The 22,827-nt window shown below is 47.4% G+C and overlaps 1 protein-coding gene across 1 annotated transcript; it reads left to right on the top strand.

The window, feature by feature from the left end:
• The first annotated feature begins 4,570 nt into the window (after positions 1-4,570).
• Positions 4,571-22,499, top strand: LOC119431568 (prolyl 4-hydroxylase subunit alpha-2-like). Its single transcript, XM_037699048.2, has 5 exons — positions 4,571-4,580; positions 7,969-8,215; positions 15,852-16,030; positions 21,170-21,334; positions 22,037-22,499. The coding sequence occupies exons 1-5, from the start codon at positions 4,571-4,573 to the stop codon at positions 22,213-22,215; spliced, it is 780 nt and encodes a 259-aa protein (XP_037554976.1). The 3' UTR covers positions 22,216-22,499.
• Positions 22,500-22,827: the final 328 nt, after the last annotated feature.

Here is a 22,827-nt window from a genome sequence, read left to right as displayed (position 1 = left end):
CAGTAAATATGCTTGTATGTTCGTTCATTGTTTTCGATTCGGAGAATTGAGGGCCATGTGCGGCACATGCGACAGCTGAAGACTTAGAGGCGTCAGTGTAATACTCTGCACACCTGTATTTTGCCTGCAAGTACATAAAGTGCTGATTTATTGCGAGCGGATGCCCATGTTTGCCCACCTCAAGAAATGACATATCACAGTGAACAGCGTGTATTTCCCAGGGCGCAATGGCGTCTTTGTGGGACACCACCTGGAGGTTGGAGGCCGGTATCTGCAGGCTTTCAATGTGTGACGCGACTCTAACGGGATATGGTGGCGTTGCTGATGGTCGTCTCAAGAACAACTGGGTGTTGCTTGTGTCCTGCAAGAGTTCACCAGATGGATGCTCTGCATGAGAGAGCACCTTAGTGGCATACACTATGCTTGTGTACTGCCTTCGTCGTTCCAGTGACCATCTGTTCGCCTCAACATACAGGCTGGCTATTGGGCTAGTTCTGAAAGCACCAGTGGCCAGACGGAGCCCAAGGTGGTACACGGGATCAAGCATCTTTAGCGCAGACTTTGATGCTGATTCGTACACTACCGAGCCATAGTCAACACGTGATAGGACAACGCTATTCAGAAGGTTCAGCAGACAGTCACGGTCTGTACCCCATGACTGATGGGAAAGGATCTTTAGTAAGTTCAATGCTTTCAAGCATTTCAATCGCAACTGCTTGATATGTGGAACAAAGGTGAGCTTTTTATCTACCACAACGCCTAGGAATTTGTGATCTTGTTTAACGGCTATGGTCTGCCCGTTCAGTGTGATGTTGGGGTCTGGCCTAATGCCACGCTGCTGAGAAAAAGGTAAACAGACGGTTTTGCCACAGTTGAATTTAAACCCATTTTCATCTGCCCAGCTTGAGAGTTTATTTACCCCCAACTGAATTTGCCGTTCACAGATGGCCAAGTTGCAGGATTTGAAACTGATCTGGACATCGTCAACGTAAACAGAGTAAGAGATAGTTTTGGGCAACACACTTCTTAGAGAGTTCATTTTAACTATGAAAAGCGTGCAGCTGAGAACGCCACCTTGGGGAACGCCATTCTCCTGTATGAACCGCTTCGATAGAGCATTTCCAAGACGAACCACGAAGGTGCGTTCGGAGAGGTAGCTTTCTATAGTATTGAGCATGTTTCCCGAGACTCCAAGAGAATGCAGATCACGGAGAATGCCATAACGCCAGGTCGTGTCATAAGCTTTTTCCAGGTCAAAGAATACAGAAAGACAATGTTGTTTGTGGATAAAGGCATCCCTGACATAAGATTCAAATGCTACAAGCTGGTCAGTTGTCGACCGACCAGGCCTGAATCCAGCTTGACGTTGGTCAAGAAGGCCGTTATATTCAAGGAAATAAACGAGGCGGCGGTTTATCATTTTTTCAAACACCTTGCACAAGCAACTAGTCAAGGCAATGGGCCTGTAACTTGCTGCAAGCGTGGCTTCCTTTCCTTGTTTGAGGATTGGTATGATAACAGCCTCTTTCGAGGCTTTGGGTAGGCGCCCAAAGGACCATATCTTATTAAACAGAAACAGGATGCTTATAAGGGTGTGTTCATGTATGTGCTTGAGCATGCCATATGTAATCCTGTCTGGGCCTGCTGCTGAGTTGCCACATGTTCCCAGAGCCGCCTTCAATTCCTCCATAGTGAAAGGGCTATTGTACCCTCCTGTGGATGGCCTTTTATCACGGATAGGTTTCCGCTCCTCCGCTAGCTTGTGTCGCATGAAGGAGTCTGTATAATGTGCTGAGCTGAAAATATATTCAAAATGTTGACCTATTGCATCTGCTTGGTGTTCCGGTGTATCACCAGCAGTGCTGACCAGAGGCACTGGGTGAACACTGCGCCCTTGAAGTGCTCTAAGTCTGTTGTACACTTTATGTGTATCTGTGTAGGAGTTTACAGATGAGAGGAATGACTGCCAGCTTTCCCGTTTGGATGCACGTCGGATACGCCTGCCATTTGCTTTAGCACGCTTGAAGTCTATTAAATTGTTAACTGTAGGATACCTGCGGAATTTCGACCATGCTTTGTTTTGGTTCTCACGGGCATTCTTGCACTCCGCATTCCACCATGGCCTACGTTTGTTTTGTGTCTTATTTGATGTCTGTGGGATTGACTTCTGTGCGGCTTCTATAATATGCAGAGTGATCATGGATTGTAATTCGTCTATCCCTAGGTCTACGATTGGAGAACTGGGCAGTTTTGAGAGTTCTCGGAACTTCTTCCAATCAGCAGCCTGTTCTTTAAATTTCCTATGATTATTTACAACCATATTTATGTTTCCTGTGTGTTTTAAGCAAACAGGAAAATGGTCGCTTCCGTACAGATTATTGATAACAGCCCACTCAGTGGTTGCCAAGAGCACCGGAGAGCCAATAGCAAGGTCTATTGCTGTGTATGAGTTGTGTGCTAAATTAAAATATGTTGGGTCTTTTTTATTAAATATACAGGAACCGGAGGACAATAGAAATTTTTCGATTAGTGCACCTCGGGAATCAACTCTTGAACATCCCCATAGTGGGTGGTGTGCATTGAAATCTCCAACCAACATGAATGGATCCGGGAGCTGGTCAATAAGTTTTTCAAATTCTTGGACGGATAGGTGATGGTCCGGAGGAATATATAGGGAGCATACAGTTATTATTCTACCAAAAGTTAGAGCCCGTATTGCCACTGCCTCTAAATCAGTAACTAGTGTGATACTCTGACAGGGAATTGTGTTCTGCACAACAATAGCGACGCCACCCGATGAGTGGGCAGTGCCTTGCCTGTCTTTCCGGTATACTGCATATTCTTTGAGAAAGTTTGTGCGTGTTGGGTTTAAGTGTGTTTCCTGGAGGCAAAGTATGTTTGGTTGGTATTGTGCAAGTATTTCATATATGTCATCCAGATTCCTGAGTAGCCCTCGGCAGTTCCAGTGTATAATGCTCTCAGCAGCCATTTTTGCGAGTGATAAGGGGACGAGTTATTCAAGTGTCACCGCCTTTGTTAGGCGGCTTGACTGGCGGATGTTTTTTCTGTTTGAGGCGGTCTAGAAAACTCCGCCTCTCTTTGGGGGACTCTCTCAGCATCGGAGACACCGAGGATCCCGGGGTCACTTCCATTGCTTCCGGCGGAGACTCGGAAGCGGATGAGGGTTTGTCAAGAAGGGTAGACTCCCTCTCAGTTGTCTGTGTTGTTCCAGAGGAGTGTGAGAAGTTGACCTCTGGAACTTGGAAGGTTGGTGCAGCCGATGGCTGCTTGCTGGGGGGCCGAGAAAGGCGCGCATCAGCAAAGCTGTACTGCGTGCCCACCGTAACTAGACGCCGCCCGGCCCCCCGGCGCGCTGCGTCAACGTAGGATCTTGCGGAGAGAAGCGAGAGCTTCTTCCGGGCTTCATGGAATGTTATGTTTTCGGTTACCTTGATTTGAATTATTTTTTTCTCATTTTGGAAAATTTCACAGGTTCGCGAGTACGCAGCGTGCGGCCCATGACAGTTGGGACATTCTGTTTGAGTGGCACTGCAACTTTCGGTTGGATGCTCGTGAGCACCACACTTTGCACAGGTGAGTTTTCCGCGACATGTGTTGGATCCGTGTCCGTACTTTTGGCACTTGAAGCATCTTCTCGGGTTTGGGACATAGGGGCGGACTTTGCAGTGAATAAACTCTGCTTTCACAGCGTCTGGTAGACGGGAACGATTAAACGTCAAGACGATATGGGGTGTCACTACATCTTCACCGTTTCGCCTTATGGTGATGCGGCGTAGGGCGATGACACCTTGATCTCTGAAGCCATCGAGGAGGTCAGATTCTGTTTCGCGGATCAGATCACGTTCTGATATGACGCCTTGAACTGTGTTTAGACTGCGATGGGGGGTAACGGACACCTGTAAGTGGGCGAACTGCTTTTGCTTGAGGAGGATGTCGGAATGATCTTTCTTTGACACTTCAACAAGAAGATCACCGGATGACAGTTTCTTTGCTTCATATTTTTTGCCTATCAGCTTCTCAAGGGTCCTAGCGATAACAAAAACGGACATTGCAGCAACAGAGTCATTGTCTACAAGAGAGTGTATAATCAGGAAGCGTGTGAAGTGATCACATTGAGTTCGAGTTTTGTCTAACATGTCTTCGGTGCGGCCCCTTTTCAGGGACCGATCGGGTTTTTTGGAAGAAAAAGTACTCATGCGATATGGATATGCCGACGGTTCCTAGAATGTCACCTGTGTTTCACCGTCTTATTCACAGGAAGGTTCCGGGGCTCGTCGCCTGGTACACAGACGAAGAGCCCATCGGCCGGAGCTTGACCATGGCCCCGACCGCCACCGTTCATGGTTTCTACCCTTCACCTCAAAACCTTTCGCCACGGTGCGGATGACAGCTTCGGTATGGGGGCTAAGGGTCCGTGGTGGCGCCAAGCACCATCACCTTGATACTCAAGGTGCCCTAGCGGGGCCGTCAATAATAGCATACCGCGCTACAACTGTGGCGTTTTCGAGTAGCTTGTACAACCAGAAAATTGGGACGACATCCAAAGGCCATGTCCTCCAGTGAGGGACACCTCGCAGTATTTACCAACTAGCAGCGCGTGTGAATAACGGAAAAGCACGCAAAAGTACGTACAGTACTATCAGCACCCGAAGCCAACGTAAAAAAAAGCGTCGCGTGATTAGCAACGTAGCGTGTCAACAAACGCATAGAAATCACAGAACCAAATCTGACCTACGAGTTTTTATCTGCGCTGTTCGCGTGTCGGTGCTGATAGGTACGCACCGATTGCGCAATCCACGGCTCCACTCAATTAGTTGCACTGTTCGAGGCTTGTTGATACCAACATTTATAGACAAAAAAGTATCTGTAAACGTTGTGTTGAGCAACCAGCGCCATTTCCCAAAGCAAACCGCGAAATAGCTCTCGGCGCAATTTCGACGGAAAATCGCAGCGATCGCCGCGACGTTGCGACGCTGCGACCAACCGGTTTGGTCGCAGCCGAAAATCGCGGAATCTGTTCTGCGACTGCAATTTTCGTCGCATGTGACAAAAATTGCACTTCCGGTGCGATGAAACTCGCATCATGTGAAACAGCCCTAAGGCAGTCAAAACGTCGACCACTCTGTGAATTTGCTGTTGTTTACGCCCACTTCTGACCACAGACTTTCCGCATTACGGTAAGCAATCATTTCGGTGACTCGCCTTCGTACTCAACATTTCTTGCTTTATTTTGATTTATGACGTTATATTATTAACAAAAAGTACATTATTACTGTCGAAACGATACCCATGCATAATTTGATGGCTTCATAATTCGCTAATTGCCCAATATGTCGTTTTTCTTAATATAATATGGGAATATATATTGCGGAATAAACTGTTCAAAATTTTTTATCGGAATAATAACTTTCTTGGCATTGTTTTCGATTCGGAGGGCTTAAGGCACCGAGATACATGCTCGCCTAAATATATATAAACTCTGATTTGTTTCAGCACGCTCGACAACAGTTACGCCTTTGATTTTCGGTATCCTGCGCAGAATGTTGACCTCTGTGCATAGCATAATATCCTTGGTATGCTACATGATAATCTCTCTTATTCTCTAACTTGTTATTTCCCGGGGTCGTGAGAATATTTCTTCGCGCACGTTTGCTGTGCTCTCTTCTGAACAGTAGAATGAAAAGTGATAAGCGTTGTTGAAACATTTATTTAGTTTAATAACAAAAAGTATAAGCAACAAACTCGTACTATTGACTCTAATCAGAGAAGTCTTTCGGCGCAAGGTGAAAAAAAAACGCAGGAAAGGTGTTCTGCCTTAAAAACAAGAACGTGTAAAATGGGATATACCGCGAAGCAGACTCGTTACTGCAGATCATACAGTAGATGTAACGAACACGCATGAGAATCTAATGATCAGGCGTACAATTTTTTTATAGCTTACACTGGCAATGAAGCGGCAACAACCTATCCGGAGCTTCTTCCTTCCTTTGAAACCGTCGATGCAACATCATTGTGCAAAACCGTGGGACGCTTCCGCTAGTGCATCTCAGTGTGGTTCCCTGCCAGCAAGCCCGGCACCGACCACTGAAGAGTGCGCTCAGCCGAAAGGACATTACCGGTGTTCATCGGTTGCGATATTCTCAATCATGGAGGTTATCAGTGCAAAATTATCAGTGCAGTACTGGTGCAAAATTTGCAAAAAGACATATAATGAAGGGAAGCTTCTTGTTGACGAAAACAAACGGCGGTGCATGGATCATCAAGCCAGTCAGGAAATCCAATGCATCCAAGCTTGGTCGAAAGGCCGCGAAGCACGACGCCTCAGGACGCCACAAACATGCTGTAAACATTTTAAGCCAGTCGCAGACAATTTCAGAGGATATAAATGAGGCTTACTCGCGATGAGGCTTACTTTCAGAGGATATAAATGGATTTACTCACGCGGGGCTTTCATCATGAGAAGGAAATTTACAGAAGAATAAAATTGGGTTGGAATGCATACGGCAGGCATTTCCAAATCCTGACTGGGAGATTACCACTGTCGTTGAAAATAAAAGGGTACAATCATTGCATTCTACCGGTGAGAACATATGGGGCAGAAACTTGGAGGTTAACAAAGAAGCTCTAGAACAAGTTAAGGACCGCGCAAAGAGCGATGGAACGAAAAATATTAGACTAACGTTAACAGACAGGAATAGAGAGGTGTGGATCAGAGAGCAAACGGGGATAGCCGATATTATAATTGACATTAAGAGACAAAAATGAAGCTGGACAGGCCATGTAATGCGTAGGATGGATAGCCGGTAGATCATTACAGTTACAGAATGGGTACCAAGAGGAGCGAAGCACAGTCGAGGACGGCAGGAAACTAGGTGGGGTGATGAAGTTAGGAAATTTGCAGGCGCAAGTTGGAATCCGCTAGCGCAAGACAGGGGTAATTGGAGATCCTTGGAAGAGGCCTTCGTCCTGCAGTGGACATAAATATAGGCCCATGATGATAATAAAATGAGGCTGCGAAAAGTGACCACGATCAAACTAAAGTAGAAGGCACGGAGGGGTGCAGGCTTTACTTAAGCAGAAATGCAACTCTCATCTCTGTTACTCACTGCAGAGGTCATTTACTCCAGCTTGCCCTAGTGCATGCGGCAGAGTCGTCGAAGGATATCAAAAAGGTTCTTAATCTCGTCTCGCCACTCTACTCTTTCTTCAGTAAGAGTCCTAAACGCTTGAGTGTTCTTGAAAACATCGAAGATGCTGTCGAGTTGAAGCTGAAACTCGTGCAGCCAGACAAAACTCGGTGACTCTCTCATGAGCGATCGCTGGCTGTGATACTGAAAGTACTTGAACCGCTGATACTCGTAGCCCCCTCCCCCCCACCTCCCCGTCGTCCAGGCCCCTTCCATGAAAAAGAGGACCCTACAATGACGTGGCAACCAGCTAACACACGGCGCTTCCTCAAATTCATCCGACTATCAGTAGCGCATTATCTTTCTTTTCAATTCTACTACCTCGCCGCTAACACACTCTCGCTCGTTACCTTATCCACACGCCTTACCTTCTCTCCCCTTTAGAAGAACCCTACCTATATATATGCTCTGCCGAAAACAGCATATGTCGCTTTGAAGAAGACAAGTCCACTTGTCGAAACGTTGGCTCCTGCTCTCATCTTGTTCTCGTGTTGCTCATCGTCTTGAATTTCCGTCTCCTGCATTGCCCATGTTGTCCCTGAACTTGATAAATGGTCACTTTATTCACTTTCATATTCTCTTGCGCGCACTTACTCCTAGCATTTCCTCAAACAATGGGCTTTCGCTTTTGATATTCTTAAGAGATCGCTTTGCAATAATCACGGACAATAAGACGGTACTCCCTCGCTGCGCTCTTCGGTCTCGAGAGGCTAAAAACACGTCCTTTTTGTTTAAGAAAAACCGCTTCTTCTCAACCAAGCCTTTCCTCCCGGTCGGTGCTTCGTAGCTAACCCTACCTTCAGCATCAGCGATGCTCTCCCGGCTACTGCTCGTGACTTGTGCGACGCTCTGGCTCGCCTCCTGCTCAACCCCGATGCGGCCAGCGCAGGCAACGTCTTCTCGTCGGTGGCGCACATGAACGACCTCATATTCCTGGAGCGCAGGCTCGTCGACAAGCTCGGTGACTTCCTGCACCGCATGGAAACCAAGCTGGCCTACCTGCGCAGGTGCGAGATTGCTAGCGTGCCTCGCTGTGTGCGCTCGTTTAGTTACGCGTATTCGTGCCTTATTTGGCCTTTTCATCAAACGCTTTTTGGAGCTTTATACTTATTTTCTTGATGCCAAACATTAATTAAAGGATAGATCTGTTCCCTGTTAGATGGTAGCACAAACCAAACTGACAAGTCTCACTACATTACTGAGGGCGCGCAATTGTTTCAACTTGGAAACGAACTCGGAAGCTCGTATTTCCGCATCTTTAACAATAATTCAGAGCCCTTCCACTACTGCGAAGATGAAATCAAGCGAAGCTGTGACTTCGGTGGGTCTAGTGTAGTAAATATGCTATAGTGAATTTACCTATTATCATTTCATTATTGACTATACTGAGCATCTTCGGCATGTTCGTCAAAGAGCTAGGACACCGGCGTCTTGTAATCACCCGGCGCGATGGTCAAGAAGTGCGCTTCTGCCACGGTAGTGGCAGTGAAGCGCACCGAAGTGCGCTTCTGTCGGATCTTCTGCCACGGTAATGGCGCGACGCCGTCGAGATTAGAACGACAGAAAGCTGAGATAGTTGGTAAGGATTCACAATGCAAAGAGGTAAGGTGTGCCAACATGGACGCAAGAGAAGTGGACAACACGAACGCCGACGTGTCCGTGTATGTGGGTATGAGCCGACGAGATCTCTCCCGCTTCTGCTCTCGATCGGCGGCTCATACCCACATATCTAAAGCGGGTATGAGCCACACATTATTTCTTTCTTAGCTTCCTTCTTTCTTTCTTTTTCTCTTTCTGTCTCTCTTCATTCCTTCCTTCATTCCTTCTTTCTTGATTTATTTTCTTTCGTGTCCCTGCCTCATACTCGCATATGCCTGGCTCATACCCGCATATCCAAAGCGGGTATGTGCCACACGTGATTTTATTATCGTTAATTGTGACGTAGATGGGGAGCATGTGATATCAATGTCATGACCTATCAGTCATGCTAGTCATACATTCGTACCCTCCCACGCCAATTTTGGTATATACCAAGTGATTGAGACGCAACAAAAGGTAACGCTACAAAATTGTTGCCTACTTCCGGTGTACACGGACGCGATATCCTGGAACCTAGCCCATAACAGCTTCGCTGTAGAACCTTGCCTCCATCATCGTGCCTTTGGCTCGGCTGCTGAACCCCGTGCTTTCTCAACTGGTGCCGAATTAACAAGGATTTTCGATCGCAACCGCTATTTGCGAGTGGCTGGCAGCCTTCGCTAATAATAGTCCAGAAAGAGGATTGGCTGGATTTTGTCCTTACGAACAATCCTAGCATTAGAGCTTTTTGTAAATACGAGCCCAGCTATCTAGCGTGCCACGCTGCTTGCATGTAAGCGCTTCTGCCGTTTGTTATACAGCACATCGCCTCTTCACGTGCTTCACTTTGATCATTCGCAACCTGCCCAGATTCACCCGGGTACGAGTGATGTGTGTACGTAGTGCTGTGCTGACTCAGCGCAATCCCGACTTCACGAAACACGTCGTCGCTCACATGCGAGCCGCAAGCTCACGAAAGCTTAGTGAAATCATTAGTTATTCTCGGAAAATGAACCATCAGATGTTATCTGGACCCTCTGCAGGTTTCGCACTTATCTCTACTACCGCCGATTCGTCGTCATCACTGACCGTTGCGCGTTCTTTTGGTTGTCAACGCCTAGAGGCCTCTGGCCGTATTGCCCTCTGGAAACTCTGGCTCCATGTTTACGGCATGCGCGTAGCCTATCGCTCCGGTTGAGGGCCTCCAAGACTGCGCGCGCTGGAAGGCGGTCCAGCACGCGCAATCTCTGAGGCCGTGTCCAGACGTACGCACGCAAATCCCGATGCTCACTGCCCGTCGCCGTGCAGCTACAGCTAATAGTGCCAGCCTCTCCTCCATCGATTTACGCAGCATTCTTTTCTCCTGTAATGCTGGGACATGACTTCGGAGTAATGGCTAGACATGTGTTTTGCCACCCTTCTAGCACACATTCCTTATAGTTCCACGCGTTCATGCTCTCGAGCTTTAATTATGCCGCCAACCTTCCCACTTTGCCGACCGCGGTGGAATTCCATATCAACGAGGCTACATTTCTGACGGTTGCAAATTATTGCTAGTCATTATTCATCAGCTTCTCATAAACATGCGTCGCTTTCAAACGCGCACTCCATGGTGTGTTCAAAACCTGCTAAAAGTAGCTTCGCTCCTTCTAGCTCTACTCGCGCTCCATCTGCCACGTACCAAATGGGCCAAAGTAGATTCGCTCCTGCTAGGAGTGCCAGCGCCGCATGTGTTCTGCTCATCTGGCGTCCGAACCTGTTCGCAGCTACTTTCGTAACCTTCTCTCCCCTTCGATGGAGTCGTTATCGAGCTGTGTACGGACCACTTTCGTGCACTGACGCTGGTCGTGGATCCCCAGACGCGCTACGTGTTCTCCGCATAGCACCGTCATTATCTACATTATTTATCTCTACCATATCACCGTGCGGAAAAACACCGGCTGACCATATGGTCAATCTTTCCGTTCGGCAATACAGCAGTGACGTAGAAGGCAAATGTTTATCGTATAGCCGTGCGGCCGATACGAGAAAATTCTTGCACATAACCACCAAAGCTCACTGTCTAAGTAAGGGAACAGCTTCTGCAGACAGCGGAAATCAAAGGCACTCTTGTGACAGTTCCGAGTTATTTGCTGCTGACGTAGGTAACGGTGTTTCATGATGGCGGCGCCAATTTCCGTCACAATGACATCGTGATGACGACGATGATGGTGTGACAAAAATCGAATGATGACGAAACAGATTATGACAGTGTGACGTCGATGGCCTCATAACCAAGACAACATGCCAATGAAATCCCGACAGCGTGGCTACAACGGCGCGATGACCTTGGCATGACGAAGATTGCATGGCGACGGCATCTCACCGGTGCTTCCTTCTCTTGTTTTCTTCACGATGGGCAGATACTCCTCTGGCAATTCGATTTAAGATCATTCAGGGCAAAAGGCGCATCTCGACAAGATTAGCGCAGTGGACTACAGTGACGAACTCGGCCCGTAACCACAAACCTGGGTGGCGGAAAAACACGACACCGCGCACCTCAGACCACAGCATCCAAACCTTCTGACGTCGCAAAAGTCTCGCGCGAGAGTACATGCGTCTGAAAGTGAAATTAGTTGGCGTAACAGGAAACTGGAACTTTCTTGGTCTCCCACCACGACCATCTACCCTCTTCTATCGACGGCACCCGCATTTATAGATTAGACGCCAGCACTGTGTCCTCCAGGAACCTAAGCAGTTGCTTCAAGCTGTAAATGCGCCGTCTAAATGCCGCTGTCTGCTCTGTGTGCTGCGACCGCAACGGTCTTATTGCAGTCTTTTCTTTCCTCTTTATGTCATCCTCCCCTTCCCCAAGGCGCTGAGACGTGCTCCCTGAAGAGCTGCAGAAAAGAGCACCTCTTCCTCTCTACAATCTCTCTATCGGCACCCGCTTTTCCCAAGTGACGTCAGTCGCGACGGAAGCGCTGGCGTGTGCCATTCGGCGGACGCGGCAGAGACCAATTAAGTAACGCCCTCTCCTCCTCTAAGCTCACGCATTCATCCGTTTCTCACTCCCTCCTGGGAGATATATACCAGCCCACCGGCGCCCAACGATGCAAAGGGTAGAAAAGGGGATATGCCACAGGACAGCGCCTCTTTCCTCTATATAACGTATACATCATTCACAAGCTCTTCGATGTAAAAGTCGCCACTACCGCGTCACTGTATTACGACCTTGTTGTATTCTGTGCCTAAGTCACCAGGATAGGATGGCTCGGGACCGTGAAACAAGCCCAAGCCTAACTATCCTCTCAACAAAAAAAAAATTGACCGAAACACCCAATACTGCTTACGTGTAGGAATGCGAAAGCATTATAGTCGCATTGGTGAAAATTTTAGTCAGCCAGATGGCTGCGACGTCACGTGTGCAATCACGCACACAATGGGCACACCTTTAGGCAGCCAGAACACTGGAGCCGCCTTATACGCTACAGAGGTGCCCGTGTTCGATCGCGTAATAATCGTACTTTACATTCTGAGGAACCCACACATCAAACTTTACTTGATGAATACCGCAATGCAAAAAGCAGACTAATACCAGATATTTATTCGAACGGGTATCTGGTCTCTAATACAAAGGAAATAATGTCGGAATTTGAGTTTTACTACACGGCATTGTTTAACGCCCCTTCTGATAAACAAAATGATAATGTGGTAAGACGCTTTGTGTCCTTTGTAACCCCTTTAACTGAAGAAGAGTGTTCTGTCATTAGTGGTTCTTTCACTCAACAAGAAATAGAATTAGCTATTGACCAATTACCGATATCAAAGACGCCGGGTCCGGATGGCATTTCAGGCGAGTTTTATAAAGCCTTTATATTCCTACTTTCTCCCGTGTTACTCAAGATTTTCAAACTTGCTTTTGATCCGGATACTCTTCCTCAGTAATTTACTAGAAGCCACATAGTGTTCATTCCAAAATACACCGACAGAGAGAAACTGCGATCTGTTGAAGGCTACAGACCTATTACACTGTCTAATGCAGACTATAAAATTTTTGCAATGGTATTATCAAACAGACTACAATTTGCAATGTCGATTCTTATTGGTTCTCACCAAACCTGCGGCCTGAAAGGCCGCTCAATACAAACAAACATACACATCGCCCGCACAGTATTGGAACATTGTTCCAGTTCTTATAATCAGCTAGCAATGCTACAAGTAGACTTAGCTAAGGCTTTTGATAGGGTTCGTCATTCTTTTGTCTTTACTCTTCTCGAGCATGCTAACGTCGGCTCCGTTATATTTAACGGTGTGAAATTGTGCTATAATGATTGTTCAACTCGTTTGATTGTCAATGGTCACCTGTCGAAGCCTGTGTCAATTCATTCCTCTGTGAAGCAAGGTTGTCCCTTGTCGCCATTACTTTTTGCCCTTTACTTGGAACCATGCACTGTGTTTAAACGTTATTCACTCTACTAATATTCTACAGCTCCTACAGTTTATCAAAAACTTCGAAATCGCTCCTGACTTGATATGTCTGCAGGAGGTCAGAGCCAAGCCGGCCAAAATGCAGGGATACTACACCCTGAGCGATCCCCAAAATTCGAAGGTCGCCACGAGCTAACTAAAAGCGAGTGGGCGAAGTTCTGCGGAAACCAATCAGGGACACTGGGAACGACCAGTACGTAGCGAATACTCCGGAGTATGCTAGACCCAATGAGCACACTGTACTGAGAATAACAAGAAGCTCCAAATTATAGCAGACAACTTCGAGCGTATAGGCCAAGAACTAGTCGACGCCCTTCAGAACGAATACATAGGACCCTCACCCGCGGCGGGATCGCCCTACACGGCGAGACCATACGCGGGAGTGGCCAACCCTAAATTAGACGAAGAAATAACGTACGCGGAAGTGTACGAAGTGGCACAAGCCGCAGTTAAAAACTCGGCACCGGGCCCGGACACGATCACAAATTCAATGATTCGAAACATGGATTCGGTGGTCCTAACGAAAACAACAAAGCTTTTCAATAGCGAGTACTGGGCCAAGGGAGATTTGCCCGAAGAATGGAAATTGGCTAAAATAATCATGATCCCCCAATCAAAAAAGAATCCCTCGATCGATACCCTCCGGCAGGTATCGCTCACGTCCTGCCTCGGTAAGCTCTATGAGAGGGTGATCCACAGCAGACTGCAGCGATACCTGGAAGAGCGGAGCTGGTTCCCAGACTCCATGATAGGATTTCGCACAGGTTTATCGTGTCAAGACGCGTTCCTCCTACTTAGGGACGAAATTATAACCAATATGCCGTACGGTGACGAGAGACTAGTCCTAGCACTAGACCTCAAAGGAGCCTTCGACAATGTCTCTCACGGCGCAATACTCGAGGAACTCGAACTCGCACGTTGTGGTGAGCGCACCTACAATTACATAAGGGCGTTTCTTTCCAACCGCGAGGCCAGAATCCTTATTGGCCAAATCGCATCGCAGATATTTAAAATGCCGAGCAAAGGAACCCCTCAAGGAGCGATAATATCTCCTCTGCTCTTCAACATGGCGAAGTGTCGCCTCACGCGCGATATCGATCGGATACCCGACCTAGGTTACACGCTTTGCGCAGATGATATCACGCTGTGGGCGAGCAGAGGTTCCCTAGGGCATAAAGAATACACGCTCCAAACCGCGGTATTAGCGGTGGAGAAATTTTCCCGAACGAGCGGGCTGAAGTGCGCGCCCGAAAAATTCGAGGTCATCCGGATACACGCGAAAGGCTACAAATCCAAAGGGCCCATTAACATTGTGGTTGAGGGCCAAATGGTCCGAGAGGTACCTACGATGCGAGTCCTGGGTTTGTGGCTTCAGAGCGACGGGAGAGCAGCACAGACGCTCAAAACCATCAAATCCGCAACCTACGACATAGCCCAAATGATACGTCGAGTGACGTACATAAAGGCGGGAATGCGAGAAATCAATACCCTAAGGCTCGTACAGGCCTTAGTGATTAGTCGAATCACATATGGCTTGCCTTACCAAATCCTGAACAGGGAAGAGGAGAGGCAGGCCAACACGATAATTCGAACAGCTTTCAAGGCGGCTCCGGGCCTGCCTAAGTCTACCTCCACGGAGCACATGCTAGCTTTGGGAGTACACAATACTTTCGACGAACTGAGGCAGGCCACTCTGATGCGACAGAGGGAGCGCCTCAGCTTCACAAAAACTGGTAGGGCAATATTGGCACGACTTAATATCCCAGCATACCCGATTTATCTCACCGAACAGGCCGTACCTCTCCTTCCATCGGTGGGATCCAAAATTACAGTAGCTCCAATTCCCAAGAATATGTATCCCGAGTACAACAAAGAAAGGCGCAAAGCACGCGCACAACATATTCAATCGATGTACTCCAATTACGCTAGGTACAATACGTACTACACGGACGCAGCTGCGTATGCAGAGGCTACCGGGCAGCGCTACCAAAGGAGGTACGTCCTGGCAGTCGTGAACGCGATCAGCCAGCAGCAAATTACCGCGTCGACCACAGCGGGCTCCCCCACCTCGGTTAGCAGTGGCGATCGCGCTCGCTCACGCGGAGCGTTCGGAAAGGGACTCGGTCGTGGTATCTGACTCCCGGGAGACATGTTGCATGTTTCTTAAGGGGCGCGTAGCCTCGCGATAACCCCCAAAACGCACTCTCCCGGTCAACCTCTCCTCCTTTCTCTTCTTAAACATTCTCCTCCGGCAGCTCAACTGTGTGCTTAGACTGGGAACCCGCAACGGGCAGTTTCGTAAAAGAAAACGGCCCGTCTGAAACCGCCGTGGTAATGATTTTACTGTAATTTCAAGGCATCTTGAACACAGTGCCTTTCCCCTGATCAATTTATTTAACACTTGTTTCCCATCCATAATCTGTTAGCAGGGCTGAGGTTAAGTTCAAATCGGTGATTCGAGATTTTCATCAGCTTAGGTTCTATGAACATCTGTCTGTGGATTTCAAATGGCACTTTGTTAAATTGAAAATTTCATAAAATTGGGTTTGTTGAATCTATAGCTGTACGCGCAATATTATTCTCTATTGACTCTAGCTTTCTGAACGACTACTACGAGACCAAGGCGTGGAAAGACCGTCAGCTGACACTTTCTGCAGTCGAGCATGAGTACGACAACCGCACAGCCAGCCCCATCGATGCGTACAACGCCATTAAGCGGCTGTCGGTTGACTGGAACAAAATAGTGCACCATTTCAGGGAGCCTGACTGGATGGGTGAGTGTTACATTTATTGCATTTCTTTACAGGGGTGACTATACTACCTTTACATGAAACCTTATACGGTAGTGGGCGACGATCCACACTTATTGTGACAAAATTAGAAAACTAAGGTAGCAAAAACTATACAGGGTGACCAAACTATGATGCACCAAGTTTTAAAAATACGCAAATGCCTCGTAGCTGGGCAGAAGCAAGGTAATGTTGTTTGCCATCGCTTGAAGATACTCAAATTATTTTTTGCATTCCGCTTAAAACATAAATACCCCAGAAAGCGGACGGGAAAACGGGTCCGCGGATGGATTTCCAATTTCCCCGCAAGACGGGGTAACTGCAAATCACTGGGAGAGGCCTTCGCCCTGTAGTGGTTATAAATTGGTCTTGATGATGATGATTCAGCAATAAAAACGGTATATATGCTTGGGGATAAATCTCCGACTCCCAATACCTCAATTTTACCTTGCCAACTCGCACTATACAATGGTCACACGTTGCATCACTATTTGCAATAGAAAGCTGAGTTTTCAAGTTTGTATTCCGCTTCTCTAAATGCTATATCTTTTTTTTCGCAACAAGATAATGCCGTCACACTGTGTACGAACATTATTGGAAACAGCACAGTGCTCGGTGCGAACAGCCGCGGTCGTCTTTGTTTCCCATGTACTCTGTCACGGCGTTAGCTGCTTCGAGTGCGGCCACAGAAAGTCATTCGCTTGGTCGAGGGCTTGTATTGTATGAAAATTTTCCATTTGAATACGATCCCAATTCAAGTGCCGCACGCCATCCCTTTCTTTTCCCCTTACATCCTGGTGGCGCTGAACGTCCCAAATTTCTGAGCCCCACTAACCACTCGACCACTCACCCTTACATCCGCAGAGACGAACGAAGGTTTCGCCATTCAATAACCTGGTCCCCTCGTTCGCATGCTGTTCGCATGCTGTTCCACTAGTTAGGCATGTTTTCTGTGAAGAAGGAGCCGAGAGGCGCTCGATTTTTTTTTTGTTAGACACAACCGCATGAAGCCAACAGACAATGAAATTCAGGAAAGCATAATGGAAACTACCCAGAGTTTTATTTGAAATGTAGGTAAGGGGAGATGAAAGTAGATGAAAAAAAAAAGCTAAAGAAATTCTGAGCATTGTCTCCTAATGCGTAAGCATGCATTCTTTGGCTCGGCTGTCACTTCGCCTTTGCTTACTTTTGGTTACTTGCTTTTTCTAGCTTATGGACGTCAACCAATGGCCTTTCCGGTGGCAAAGAATACTTAGGCTCTAGTAGACAATTGTCATATTTTCTCGCCGCATCCGGCCCCTCAAAGCGATCGTACCGATTGAGCCGGGACTCTGGGCACAAGCGTGCCTCGACGGAGCAGATCGGGAGAAAAGGAACACCAGCTGCCGCAGTAGCGTATGAGGTGTTGCGTCAGGGGAGAATGCATCGCCGCGACGCCATGTCATCCTCAATGTCGCTCTCGCAAGCCTGTGTTATGCACACTTTCATAATCTGCACAAGCTCTCGCCTCCGTTCTCACTGCGCCTCGGTAAGGGCCAATGAAAACATGCCAAGCGTGTCAATGCACCCACTTGCCCACGATGAGTCCATTACTCAAAGGACGCTCAGGCAGCGTTCAATTCGACATCGCACCACCCCAAATTTCAAGTTGACCAACCTCTAAATTTAAGTAGGTCCAGTCCCTAATTTCAAGCTGACCTAACCCTAAATTTCTAGTTGGCCCACCACGAAATTGATGTGGCCCACACACAAATTTCAGTTGGGCCAAGCCCCATGCCCAGCCACCCCTACATTTAAGCTGTCCCACAAGAAAATTTCAAGTTGGTGTACCCCGAAATTTTAGGTTGGCCCCACCCTGAAATTTCAGTCTGCTCCCCTTTCACACCGAATTTCATGTTGGCATACCCCTAACTTCAAGTTGGCCCGCCTTCCTAACTTGAAGTTGGGCACCCCTATATTTAGGTTCGACCCACCCCTAAATTTCAGTTGGCCCACCTTCAAACATCAAGTTGGCCTACCCCCAAGGTTTAAAGTGGCCACCCCCAAACTTTATTTATCCCTCTATTACTTTAAGTTTCCCCACACATTTTCTATAGAGCTATTTATATCTCTATGGGTGTTCTCTTTTATTTATTTTTTTTCCTTCAATTGTTCTTTATCACGTATAAAGCTACCAATCATCAACATTTACACTGTTATTGCAATTAAATATCTTAACTTTGTAAATTGCGCATTTTTTCTGCGGATACAAGGCATTAAACGTTTCCGTGAGCTTCCGTATTAAGTCCACACGTGATAACACCATCGCCGAGCACCGTACGTTGTATGTGCGAGTGAAAGCATGTGACCGTGAGCCAGCAATAGCAGATCGCGCACATAAGGGTGGGAAGCTGAAAGAAAGCGCGCAGTTTTCCAGTCACGCACAATGCTCCGGAGAGATTTAGGGAGGTGGAGGGGCCGCGCTATACCAACGAGGCATTGGCTATACTGTGGCCGTGCGCTCACGCTGGGGCGGAAGTCTCCGGGGGGGGATGGTGGGCAGGTGGAGGGGCCACGCTTTACTGCGGCCGCGCAGTCCCGCCGATATGGAAGGCTCCGGGGGGGAGGAGGGGGGCACGTTCTGTGTTGTGAGCGTCCGCTCGCGCGGCTCAAGTTTGTCCTCCCTGTGTTTTCGGGGCTAAGATTGCTTTGACGCGAGCGCCAGCACGAAGCTTAATTCGCTCACTGCTGCTGCTGCCCTGACTCAGTCCAGTGTTTTCACAGCGAGTTATCACAGTGAGTTTCCGCGGTGATCGAGTGAGATGCGTTCATGTTTCCTTGTGCGTGTGTGACAACATGCTTGTTAACTTAGTGTGCCTATGTAAACAACTTTATACGAACGATAAAACTACTATTCTTACTTTGTATAGCTATCCGATAATTTGCTATCGCAATCGATGCTTCGCCTTTTGGGGCGAAACTGTGACTTCTTTCACTCAATGAACCATTTGACAATTCCGCATCAAGAACAACTTACCACCGGTGAGAGCCGAACCCACAACCTCCACTGCCATGGCCATGAGTGACGCTGGCTCACACTCACATGGTCACATCCTGTACACACACACGCGAATACCCAAAAAAGTGGACTGGCAGAATATCCGTCCGTCGTAGATCAAAGGGCATCGCACGGGCATTGCGGAGAACGTGGATTTGGCTCTCGCTGGCAACAACTTGTTTGTGTAAAGAACGTGAAAATGAAAAAATGGTTGCACAATTCAAGTATCAATTCGGTGGGTGAAAAGCGGCACTGTACCGGTCACTGTCGTCATCTTTTATCCCACGCAGGTTGTAATATCAGGAAGAGAGATTGAGAGAGAAACATTCTTTAATGCATGATGCCAGAAATATTTACCTGGCCGTACGCCTCGCATGCTATACCCCGAATGACCAGAGTGACTTATGAAAACACGCATTGGTACATAGTAAACACGCACAATATCCTAGGGCACAAAGTAACAATAACTAAAGCACCTGAGAAAGGCTACGACTGTCTTCGTCGCGCGCAAAGCACTTAGCACCAGCGCTGCTCTGGCGTCCTTGTATGCATGATACAACTCAAAGTCGCTACCGTCGTAAGCTTAATTAGAGTAGCCCCTGAGGACGCACAACGCTGTACAGACGCATAAAACATGACTTAAGTCATCGCACACGTTGAACGCACTGCGCTGAGGCCAACGCGTCAATTGCACGCAATTTTTGTCAGAAGTATGTTGAACCGTACGAACATGTAAGTGTAACATTAACCCTATACAGTCGCGGTGTACACATACGTGTACACAACTTGTTCGTTGACATTTTTTTCTAGTGCTGGCAAAAAAAAATTAAATCAGTAGCCTTTCCCTGTCGAGAAAATGGAGGTAAGCGAAGCTTGTTGTGTGTTTCTTCGGTGTTCCTCCAACGAATTGCACCGACGAGTACCACGTTGTGCTCGAACCACAACCGGTCACACGCACTGCAGCAAGTTCCAATGTTCCGGTTGAGAAACTCGCGTTGAAATCTGGCCGTCGCACCAGGGAAGTTGGCGCTAGCGTTCCCGGGGCGTGCAGACGCTGACGTTTGGCCTCAACATCGCGCTCACTCATCTCGGGGTCCTTGGCTCTTCACTGACGTTTCATCTGGGCTTCGGTATCTAGAATCAGCAGGTCGATGACGAGCCCTTTCTCGAGCGCTTATTCTTGGTGGATATCCATAAAATTTCTTCAAAATGTCCGTTACGTAAGACAGTAAATGGCTCATACCCCCTTAAGCAATGGTTCATACCCCCGTAAACGAGGCGTCCCCATTACCACGACAGAAGTGAAATTCTATGCTGGAATGATTAGTGGCAACGCGGCCAGCTGTGGAAGCAGACGACGACGACGAACGCGGGAGCTGTGGCACAAGCGCCGGCCGAGCCCGAGCGCGTGCCGAACACCTGTGAAACTCTGAGAGCAGCTGGTTTTTTTTTTTTTTACCGTTACATCGCCGGCGCAGGTTAGCGTGTACAAGCTTCGCTTGAAAAACAGCGGACATTCTGATTCGGGCGAATTGAACCCTCTTTGTACTGAATGTGGGTCCGCTTCATTTCAATGTTTTAATTAGTGCTAATCACGACCACCGTGCCGAAGGCACTTCTATGGATGACGAGGTGTTCAGCATTCCGCGTTTCGTCAGGAATGCCAAAAGAATATTGTTTTGGCATTTCTCGTAACGCCTGCAGTCAATATCGGCGCCAACTTGTGCATGTGCTTTACACCAATGATTAAATTCCATCTATGAAAAAACGCAGCATTCCTGGCTGTACACTAGTCCGATATTTATTTACTTCTTAATTAGTAAACCTAGGTAGAATATGCATGAAGCATGTTCCTTTTACCTTAAGTCACTTTGAATTGAGTCTGCCAGTGCCTCAGAATAATATCACGAAACTTCGACGCATTTATCGACAGTCCGACATAACTCATGACTCAAGCGGTTAGCGGTGTGCCTGTGTTATTCGTCTTTCTCCGCAATCATCCCGAAGCATGTCCGCTTTAGTGTATTGCAACAAATGCCAAAGTTCGATCGTTTGACTCATCGCGTTTCGTCCTTCTGAAATGGCAGAGATCGAGAATCTGATGGTGGAGTCAAACGACACGTTCCCACATCCGAGCGACCTGTTGGATGCCGGCGAGGCGCTCACCGTCATCCAGAAGACGTACCGTCTCAACATCACCGACATGGCCAAGGGAGTCATAAAGGGCCACAAGGCGAAGGCGCAGTTGACAGGTACGCCTGCCATTAACTAGCCTCTTGGTTTCGCTGACCAGTTGCTGAGTTCCGGTTGAGTTGGATGAAATTATTTTATGTCGTTTTTTCTCTTCACTATAGGGCAACCATTTTTCAGTTAAGAAAACTTCTCGTTGGGTTACAGAACTTCCCAATACAGACGTGTCCGAACTAACCGAGTCCTACTATGCAGAAGATTTATTGCAATTTCTTTGTACATCTAATTTTGCATAGTCTTGACAGCATGTTTTAGATTTCTTTTGGGTTTCTTCGGAAAGAGGACATGCATAGCAAATGCAAAGACATTAACTAGGACTAAGCCTGGTTAGCTATGCTACATGGCATAATTGTACGCAAGATTTGAAAAATATTCTAATAGAATTAGGGAGATGAAATAGAACCAGAGTACGCGACATTCAAAACTTTATCGCTTTATCAGACCGATTAGCTTCAAACACCGCAGTATTTCTTTCATTATTTTTTTCCGTGACCAGATTATACTTCTCCAGCGAATGTATCAAAATCTGGCTTTCTTGCATGAACTTTTGAAATGGGAAGGGGGATTGCGAGGCCAGCGCGAAAGACCAAATAAGACGAGTGCGTAATATGAATGCAGTTGACGCAATTACCTTGGTTCTACAGTGTACGCATAGGTTCGCTTTGCCGAAGCGTTGCCTTCACCTTCTTAAACCCGATGCGCAGCGCGAGACTGTCTGTACTTCGGAGAGCTGCTGTACAACCAGCATGAATTTGAGCCCGCCATCAAGTGGTTCGAAGAGGCACTCGCGAGGTATAGCCTCGAGAAGCGGCCGTCCTTCACGCCAGAAACGGTGCACCGTTACATCAACAGCAGTCTCCAGCAGGTAGGCCCCATTCAATAAATGACTCTAACTGTGCTCGCATTCTCAAGGAACACAACGCCGTTACGTCGTAAAAGATCCTGTGGCAAAAAAAAATAATTAATGATAAATTTAGGGATAAACATGCACACACAAAAACAAATGTTGGAATGTGACTCAACCTCCCATTAGAGTCGATAAAACCCAGTCTTCCTTAGCCAGCTGGGGTTTAGAAAGGGATGTATAAACAATATCAATTCATTGTGAGAGGCCCGCAGCTTCCCAAACAACAGCGTCTGCGTCTTTGACCAGAGACACAGCGTCTCAACGACAGCGTCTCAAAACACTAGTTGTCATGAGAGAAAGAAATGCGAGAACCACCGGGACCCTTACCACCGGTACCTCCTTCATGGTACCACTGGTACCACTGCTACCAGATCTATCTTCGGGATGGCCGAATGTTTTAGGGGCGAAGCTCCTTAGGGTGTGGGTCTGTCCCTCCTCTGTAGTAGTAGTCGTCGTAGTAGGTAGCCACGTCTACTTTTATGAGAAAAAAAATGTGGTTGATCCATCTTATATAGGAATCGGTATAGAACACGAAAGTGAAACGTGTCTTCACAGAAGTAGTGTAATGTTTATTGCACATTGATATAT

Source organism: Dermacentor silvarum, chromosome 10 (genome assembly GCF_013339745.2).
Source record: "Dermacentor silvarum isolate Dsil-2018 chromosome 10, BIME_Dsil_1.4, whole genome shotgun sequence".
Lineage (NCBI taxonomy): Eukaryota > Metazoa > Arthropoda > Arachnida > Ixodida > Ixodidae > Dermacentor > Dermacentor silvarum.
The sequence above is the reverse complement of the archived record's forward strand: the minus strand, read 5'-3'. Positions and strand labels throughout refer to the sequence as shown.